The sequence below is a fragment of the Hemiscyllium ocellatum genome, chromosome 35 (assembly GCF_020745735.1).
Source record: "Hemiscyllium ocellatum isolate sHemOce1 chromosome 35, sHemOce1.pat.X.cur, whole genome shotgun sequence".
In the NCBI taxonomy this organism is placed as follows: domain Eukaryota; kingdom Metazoa; phylum Chordata; class Chondrichthyes; order Orectolobiformes; family Hemiscylliidae; genus Hemiscyllium; species Hemiscyllium ocellatum.
In genome coordinates, this window is record NC_083435.1 from 41,631,605 (window position 1) to 41,641,072 (window position 9,468).

The 9,468-nt window shown below is 42.6% G+C and overlaps 1 protein-coding gene across 1 annotated transcript; it reads right to left on the minus strand.

The window, feature by feature from the left end:
* Positions 1 to 915: 915 nt before the first annotated feature.
* Positions 916 to 8,277, minus strand: LOC132832686 (zinc finger protein 271-like). The gene has a single exon (XM_060850779.1). It carries the CDS (start codon positions 7,873 to 7,875, stop codon positions 7,024 to 7,026), a length of 852 nt encoding a protein of 283 aa, XP_060706762.1. The 5' UTR covers positions 7,876 to 8,277; the 3' UTR covers positions 916 to 7,023.
* Between the last annotated feature and the right edge of the window lie 1,191 nt (positions 8,278 to 9,468).

The following is a 9,468-nucleotide window of genomic DNA, read 5'->3' on the forward strand; positions in this document are numbered from 1 at the left end:
CCGATACCCATGACATTGTATCAATGGATCTTTTCCATTCACCTCAGAATTGATTTAATTCAATGAACAATGGTATCTCTGACAATGCAACACTCCCTCAGTATCAACCTTTTTGCCTTCTCAGAGATAAAATGCTAACCTCTGATATTGTCTTTCATTTAGATCTAAGGAGTTAGGTTCCAAGACATGTACAGAATTAATTAGCCCCGTAAGTAGGCAGCCTGAACATTTGATTCGATTGAAAGGAATAACTGATAAGAGCTGCAGGTGTCAGTGTTATCTTTCTGTCTGGATTCCTGAAGCTGTAAAAGCAGCTGGTAAAGTCCTTAGTATCAGCTGGAATGAACATTTTAAGAAATTCTCTTCAATCAGTACTGTGATGAACTGCTTTCATTCACTCAGGTGAGTTCTGTTGTTAAGACATAGTTTTAACAGTGTGTCTGGAATAAAACTCGAAGAATAACCCACTCTTCCCAGGAAAGCTCAGTGCTAGTTTCAGTAAAGGTTTTCACTTTGTTTTCAAGTTCATCCATAAATGCACCCCTCCCCAACTCTGTAATCTCATCCACCCCTCAGTGCTGCATTGAAGTAAAAGTCAGGAGTTTTTTTTGCTCAAGTCCTAAAGTGGTATTTGAACCCACGACTCTCTGATTCAGAGAATAATGTCGTGGGTTCAAGTCCAACTCCAGATCAGTTATTCCATGAATATGCATTAACGTTGTTATCAGGGTCCTATAAGACCCCAGGTTCTGGGCTTCCTGGAGGTACATCAGCCTTCACCCCAACCTCTGTTAATTGAAATACAGTCACTTCATAAAATGAGTGAAGAAATTGTACACACACCTCCTCTTTTCTCTAGACTGTCGACTAGATTCTGGTCTTACTCTGGATACACAACGGTGCAGAACAAGTCAGTAGTGTAAATAAGCTTCTTTATTGAGTATATGTTCACATGTATTTGTATATAGAGCTGCTACAAGTCAACTTACAAAACTGGCTTTCCTATGTGACAAGAGTCTGTCCTCAGACGGTCAAACAGCTGAACGAGACTTTTTCATGACCTCAGTGATTGACCAGATCACTTTGCCCGACAAGCTCCTGATGGTTATTGTGTGAAGTATCTCACTCAGACCAACGCTCACACCCTTTCAGGATGTCAGCACATATTTTTATCTAATCCCCTCCGACCCGGACTTGTTGCCAGACAATTGTATTGCTCTGCCAATCTTGTGTCTTTCTCATTAAATTAAATTGTTTGTAGATTCATCAGCCTTCAGTTAGGAAAGATATTTTCAGCACTTATTATCGAAGGTCTTTGTAAAGGTAAATAATCTCAGTTTTCATCTTGTCGGATCCAGTTAGAAAATAAGAAGTTAGAACTTTTTGACGCTTGTCCACTATAGTAATCTCAAGGCTCTCCATTGTAGATTTTTTCTGTCATTGTTGCCTTTTTCTCTTCAACTGCTCTTTTGTCCATTCCCCAGAACGCCACAAACCATTTACAACTGAGTAACTAAGTACAAAAGCCAGGACAAAATACTAAGAAACATTAGCACAAAAATTACTAAGGTGAAGAATTCACCTAAAAGTGCTAAAAGTTGATGAAAAGAGGTATATAATATATCTTAAATCTCAGAAAATTATTCAGTGGATGTTTACAACACTGCAATGATCATGAAACTAATCAGGTCACAAATATACCAAAATAAAACTGCCTCTGTTGTCTCTCACACATTTAAAAAATGTTTGCTTTAGTAAAAGCTTTGGACAAATTTGCAACAAATGCAAGCACACCAGTTGTGGTCGAGAATGTATGCTATTTTGTGGGTGCAGGTTTACCAGTGTAACCTGGCTGAAAGTGACCGTATTGGGAATTTTAAACATCAGTACCATTAAGTGTGAATTGAACTTTTCGATCTGCAGCATTAGTTTATTAGACATCAGAAAGGAAGTTGGTTCCAAACACAGAAATGGCTCCAGGCAGACGTAATGAGAGTGCTGAGTTTCTGCTGGTTGCCCCTATTTGAGCCGGCTCTTCAAATTACACTCGAGGTTTTTCTGTTCTGAGGCAACAACAGTCAATCATATTGATGAATCAAGACTACATACAAAATGAAAAACAGAAATGCTGGAGAACCTCTGCTAGTCTGACAGCACTTAGGGAAAGAGACTATTAATGTTCTGAATCCAATTTGATTCTTCTCCAGAACCGAAGGTGGAATATGTTGGCTTTTATGCTTTTGACAAAATGGAAGGAGGAGTGAGTGGAACATAAAGTGAGGATGCCCGCAGCAAATGGCAGAGGGAATTTTAATGACAGAGAAATATTAATGCAGGAAATGCTGTGTTAAGAGTTAAAAATAAGTCCGCTGTGCTGAGAGCAAACAAGACTCTATGGAGGAGGATGGGGATTATAATCAAAATGGAAGACAGAGTTCATGGCTGAAGTTGTTGAGTCCTGAAGACTGTAAAGTGCCAAAGCAGAACATGATGTGCTGTTCCTCCAGCGTGCATTGGGCTTTGCTAGAAAGTTGCAGCATTCCACAGAATGAGATGGAAATATTAGTATGGGATGGTGTATTGAAATAGCAGGTGACTGGAAGGTAGGGTCATTCTCGCAGACAGTGAGGTGCTCCTCAAAGTTGCAACTCACTCTATGCTTAGGCTCATCAATGTTAACTGCACGGTAAGCACTGACTGGATTAGGTTGAAAGACATATAGCAAACTTTGTTTTAATCAGCACTGTATGAACCCGCACTCTTCATCAACTGGCAAAAATTATATACCTCAAGTCTTGGAGGTTTATTGTATTATTGCGATCTTTGTGATGTCTGAGTAGTCAGTTGAGGGTGCGAGTGAGAAACTTAACTAACCTACATTTATTAAAAAAAGTTGCATTATTGTGTGATTAACGCTGTAATTAAAGTATAAAATGATGTGTATACCCCTTACGTTATGGTTCTATTACTTCATGTGTTTTTAACATCGATTGTGTGGACCTCAACCAGACTATTGATCAACTGCACACTCCTGGTTCCATTGGTGCTGGTTAATAAGAAGTTTGCTGTACAAGTAAATTGCTGCTTCACCTGCAAGGTGCGTTTGCATTGTGGGGTAGTGAGAAGGGAGAAGGTGTAAGGGCAGATGTTAAACGATTAGCCATTACTGCAGTCCTTACAGGAAGAGTTTGATCAAGTATAATCAAGGTAAATTGGGCATTGATGGGATTGTAATGGATACTGATGGACAGCCTATCTCCAAAAAAAATGGAAACGTCAAGGAAGGGAAGAGTTAGAGTCAGAGTTGGGCCAGTTGAAGATGGAAAAGTATGGAAATTGGAAGTAAAACTGATGAATTGTTTCAATTCTGGATGAGACCAGGAGGCTTCACTGATGCCATTTTTGATGTGTTGGAAAAAGAATTCTAAGATTTGGGTTCTGAGTAAGATAGGAAGAAAGAATGTTTCATATACACAGCAAAGAGAGCTGCACTAGTTGGACTCATGCATATACTCATCGTCACAACTTTTACTTGGAGAACGTGAGACAATAAAGGAGAAACTAGAAGGAGGTCAACCAGGTGAAGGAGGATGGTGGATGGGGAAACTGTTCAGGCCTCTTTTCAAGAAAGAAGAGGAGTGCCTTCAGATGATTCAGACCAGGGATGGATGAGTGAGGGATTTTATGGTCCATGGTGAAGAGAGGAGGCTGGGACCAATAAATCAGAAATTGTGGAACCAGTACTAAGTGTCAGAAGAATCACAAATGTAAGTGGAAGAAACTGGATGGGGGGGAACAGACTGGATGAAGGGGAGAAACGAACAGACTGCAGGTAGGAAGGGATGAGTGAACTGAGGCAGGAAAAGGCTGAAATGGTGAAACTGCCTGGTTAGTCTCGGATTTTGGAAAGCAGGGCTGATTGGGGTTGGGGTCTATTTGGTAGGAAGCTGTGGAGGGAAGATCTCCAGAGGAGATGAGATCAGTGATTGTCCTGGAAACACCAGGTGATGAACACGGGGTGGGGCCATGGTCCAGGAGGAGACAGGAGGAAGTGTCTGAGGCTTGGTGCTCAGTCTTTGCAAGGTAGAGAGTGGGCACATCAGATAACATCACCAACCCTTGCCAGCAGTAAGACCCACAGACTTGAGTCATGTCACATAAGCAGAAGTAGTTGAATATCATCATAATAACACATTGTTACTTTTATGATACTGAATGGAGTTTGCTGACTTTTTACATTCATGATAGCATTTAAAAAGGTGCATTTTCTTACAATCCCTGTAATGGTGGAGTTTGAGAGGAGAGAGATGTGGAAAAAATAGGGAGAAGACTGAGGAGGAAGGAGATATGGGAAACAGGATGAGGTTACATAGGGAGAGTGAAAATAGAAAGGAGAGATGGGGGAAGAGGAGAGCAGCGCAGAGTAAATTGATCCATCCTCCCTCCCCTTCTATATTTCTCTCTCCTGTTCAATTCCTTTCTGTGATGCTCCATCCTGCATATGTACCAAACCCACCACAACATGTCATCACTGCCTTGTGTGCTGTGGGTCTTCCTCTTCTGATCTGCTGTCAAACACATCTGAGGCCACACATCCCACATGGAAGTTGTCAGTTTGAAAGCCTCCAAGGATGAAGAATGCTACTCCCACACTAGAAATCTCTGTCAAACATTTCCCAGGGGAACTGAGACAGCAGCCGCAATAAGTGAGGTTTTATTAAGTTGGGACAGTGACAAGTTTAAATTCCCACCTGATCTGCTGCTCAAAGTCACCTCCATTTCCCCGGTCAGTTTCCCAAGTTTCAGGAAACTCATGTTGCTCCAGAAATAACTGGAGTAATTTGAATTTTAAATCCTGTTCTATTCTCATTTCTTTAGGGATAAAAACCCTGCTCTTTTTGTACAAGATGCCGTCTTTGGCAATCTCTTTTGTGTCTATTTGCCCAATTCTCTCTTACAGTAACAGGTGTAACCTTGATGGTTTCAGACCATCCTTTCACCACAACTTGTTTTAATATTTGAAGAGTTGCAACTTGTTGGATATTTTGCGAAATCTGTCAGATTCAACCCGAATCCAGAGTCAGAACCTCACCGTTTGACACTGAACAGAGAGAAAACCACCCATTTATTTAGCGGTGAACTTTCTGGCAAAACTTCCAATGCAGCAGGCAAAAGAACTGTCTCAGTACAGGAATCCACTGAAGAGAATCAGTGCAGGAATCCACACAGACAGCAGTGAAGGGAATCAGTGCAGGAATCCACACAGACAGCAGTGAAGGGAATCAGTGCAGGAATCCACACAGACAGCAGTGAAGGGAATCAGTGCAGGAATCCACACAGACAGCAGTGAGGGGAATCAGTGCAGGAATCCACACAGACAGCAGTGAGGGGAATCAGTGCAGGAATCCACACAGACAGCAGTGAGGGGAATCAGTGCAGTAATCCACACAGACAGCAGTGAAGGGAATCAGTGCAGGAATCCACACAGACAGCAGTGAGGGGAATCAGTGCAGGAATCCACACAGACAGCAGTGAAGGGAATCAGTGCAGGAATCCACACAGGGAGCAGTGAAGGGAATCAGTGCAGGAATCCACACAGACAGCAGTGAGGGGAATCAGTGCAGGAATCCACACAGGGAGCAGTGAAGGGAATCAGTGCAGGAATCCACACAGAGAGCAGTGAGGGGAATCAGTGCAGGAATCCACACAGGGAGCAGTGAAGGGAATCAGTGCAGGAATCCACACAGAGAGTAGTGGAGAGGGTCAGTGCAGGTTGGGAGCAGGATCGGATGGCAGGTTTGGTAGGGCAGCAGCTGAGTGAGCTGGTGAAGGGTGTCGGTTGTTTAGCGATTAGTTAGATTGGCTAGGAAGGGATTGTCAGGTTCGGAATTCGTTAATTTTAGGGTAGTTAGGTGATTGGGCTGGACAGGTTGAGCCTTTTGGGGTAGTGGTGTTGTCAGGCCAGGCCTCAGTGAGGTGGAGGGTTTTAGTAATGGGGTGGTCAAGAGGTCAGAGATAATTGAGTGCATGGGCACTCAGCATTTAGACAAGATTTCTTCTTGTCTAAAATCCTCTGGGGAACTATCCAAGTCAATACATGTAACTGTCAGAAGTTTCAGAATTGCAGACATTTCAGAAGATCCTGAGAGCTGGGGAATTCCTTGTTGGATGTTCAACTTCCCAGATAATTCCCATGGAGTCACTGCGTCAGTGTGAGTGGCTCCAATACCTTACCTCCGGACTCCAGTAATCCGGAGACCTGAAGATGTCGCAATGTCTCTGCTGGGCTGGTAATTCCAGAGCACATGGTGCTGCTGTTTTCTTGTGGTAAATTGGGAAAGTATCACACTCTGTACAAGTATCATCAACTTGAAAGAGTGAGCAGTTCTCACAGCATGTCAGTGACAAAGTTCTGCTTTTCTTGATTGTACTTATTTCTAACCAAAGTATCCACAAGCAAAGTAACATCCTGTGCAAACGCTCTGAAGCAGATACAAGTAGTTTAAAAATGATGTTTTGAAATGGCTTGTGGTCTGACTTCACCATTACTTGCTCTTTCCCAAACAGATACATGTTGAACTCCTCACAAATAAAGACAATATCCAGACTCTGTTTTTCAATCTGTGTACAGTGTTGTTCAGTTTGTGTTAACCCTCTGGATACAAACACAGCGGGCTGTCCTCACTGCCTGGGGGTTACTCCAAGTCCTGTTTCACTGACATCACACTGCAGGGTGATTCCATTGTTACATCATCATCCCTCAGCACTGGTGATGTCATTGCTAGTTGTTTGATGGGAGTGAAAGTTGCTTCTTGTTCTGTGTCCCAGTCCCAGTGAACATCCTGCACAGTGAGACTGTGTGCAGGTTCATACTCTGAGGTCAGATTGGCAAAGATATGGAGAAGAGATGCACCTACTGTGTGAAAGCCTGTCACACACACTGCACCTAAAGAGTTTCTCCCGTGTGAATCCTGTGGTGCTGTGAATGGTCAGGGACGTCATGGAAGTTCCATGACAAACCTTTCACTCCCCTGTGTGGATCCTCTGATGGAACAGGAGGTTCCATGACCTCGTGAATGATTTGTTGCACACCTCACATGTGAATGGTTTCTCCCCCGTGTGAATGCGTTGGTGGACACGGAGGCTTGATGACACCGAGAATGATTTGTTACACACCTCACATGTGAATGGTTTCTCCCCCGTATGGATCCTCTGGTGAAGCAGGAGCCTCGTTGAGTCGGAGAATGACCTGTCACACACCTTACACTTGAACAGTTTCTCCCCTGTGTGGGTGCGTTGGTGTGTGCGGAGGTTTCCTGACTGTGAGAATGATTTGTTACAGACTTCACATCTGAATGGTTTCTCCCCTGTGTGAATGCGTTGATGTACGTGGAGATCTGATGATGACGAGAATGATTTGTCACACAGTTTGCATATAAATGGTCTCTCTCCTGTGTGAATGCGTTGGTGTATACGAAGATCCGAGGATGTTGAAAATGATTTGTTACATACCTCGCAATTGAATGGTTTCTCCCCTGTGTGAATACGTTGGTGTCTGCGGAGGGTCGATGAATCAGAGAAAGATTTGATACATACCTCACACCGGAATGGTTTCTCCCCTGTGTGAACACGTTGGTGCACGAGGAGTGTTGATGACTGTGAGAATGACTTGCTACACACCTCACACCTGAATGGTTTCTCCCCCGTGTGAATGGGCCGGTGATTCACAAGGCCTGATAACTGGGCAAAGCTCTGGTTACATATTTCACATTTGAATGGTTTCTCTCCTGTGTGGATACGTCGGTGATTCACAAGCGTTGATGACTGTCCGAAAGCTCGACCACACACCTCACACTTGAAGGGTTTCTCTTCCATGTAGCTGTCTTGTGTTAAATGTTGTTCCACAGACGCACCTTCAGTATTAGAAGACTTTAAGAGCCTGTGGAGCCCTCCTCATTCACCTCCCACTTGAACAGCATCTCACCTTTAGGAATGGGTTAGTGATTTGTGAGGGTCAATGAACGAATGAAGCTTTCACTGCACTTGGAGCCAGTCACACTTCTTCTGATCATCCACAGCTAAACCTTCAGAAAGGTTGGTTCTAATGGAACATCACTGACCAGTTTCAGATCTGATGATGTGTCAAAGCTCTCCTGACCTGACCAATTTCCAGATGATAGTTTCACTGCCCAACCTTCTCTGTGTTGAGCAATGCTGTGAAGGGACTGGATGTCTTCCCACACAGCTGTGCAGTTGTTCCCTGGGTGATGGTCAGGATCTACCTGCAAAATAATGAAGCAGGTTAATTAGTCATGTCATAGTCAAAGAACTACTGTAAAATAGTGATCACTATTTCAGTTTGTGACTGATGTTTTTCAAACACAAACTTAAATATAATTCCAATTATGTTGGTACAAGGGAGGACTAGTTTCAAGTTAATTGGATAAGTGGACTCAGAGGGGTACGGTTATAACCGAATATTAATGAAACAACCAAAAATGTTCAACAAGTGTAATTTTCAGTTTCATTGTGCATTGCCTGTGCTTGGCACATATCTTATTCAAAACATTTCTTATTCATGTACTTATCTAAATATTTTTAAACGTTGTAAGCATATCCATATCCACCACTTCCTCTGGAAGTTCATTTCATACATGAACATTTCACACACTCTGTGTAAAAAAATGCCCATGTCTTTTTTGAATCTTTATCCTCTCACCTTAAAGATATGCCCCTCGTCTTGAAATCTCCACCCTAAGAAAAAGACATGTGCCATTCACCTTATCTATATTCCTCATGTTTTTGTAAACCTCTGTAAGGTCACCCCTCAACAGGTGAAAAAGTCCCCTATCCAGCCTCTTCTTTTAACTCAAATGTTCCATTCCCAGTAACATCCTGGGAAATTTCTTCTGAACTCTCTCCAGCTAAATAATATCCTTCCTATAACAGGGTGACCAGAACTGGATACAGTACTCCAGAAGAAGCCTAACCAATGTCCTGTAGAATCCCAACATCAAATCCTAAGTCCTGAGCAATAAAAACAAGTGTGCTAAATGCCTTTTTAACCACCTTGTCTATATGTGATGCAGACTTTAAAGAATTATGTGTCTGAACCGCGAGGTGTCTCTGTTATATAACACTACCCAAGGTTCTACCTTTAATTGTGTAAGTCTTGCCCTTGTTTGTTTTACCAAAATGTAATACCTCCTATTTATCCAAATTAAACACTATCTGCCACTCTTTGGCCCATTATTGACCCATTGATCAAGACCTCTTTGTAATCTGAGATAACTTTCTTCACTGTCCAGTATATCACTGATTTGGTGTCATCTGCAAACTTACTAACCACGCTTTCTATATTGCCATCTAAACCATTTATCTAAATCACAAAACAAAAGAGAACTCAGTAGTGATCCCTGTGGAACACCGCTGGTCATAGGCCTCTAGTCCATCATTGTAATCTGCTAT

What these genes read in the sequence shown, in the direction of transcription:
- LOC132832686 (XM_060850779.1), bottom strand. Translation starts at nt 7,875, where the DNA reads ATGGAAGAGAAACCCTTCAAGTGTGAGGTGTGTGGTCGAGCTTTCGGA.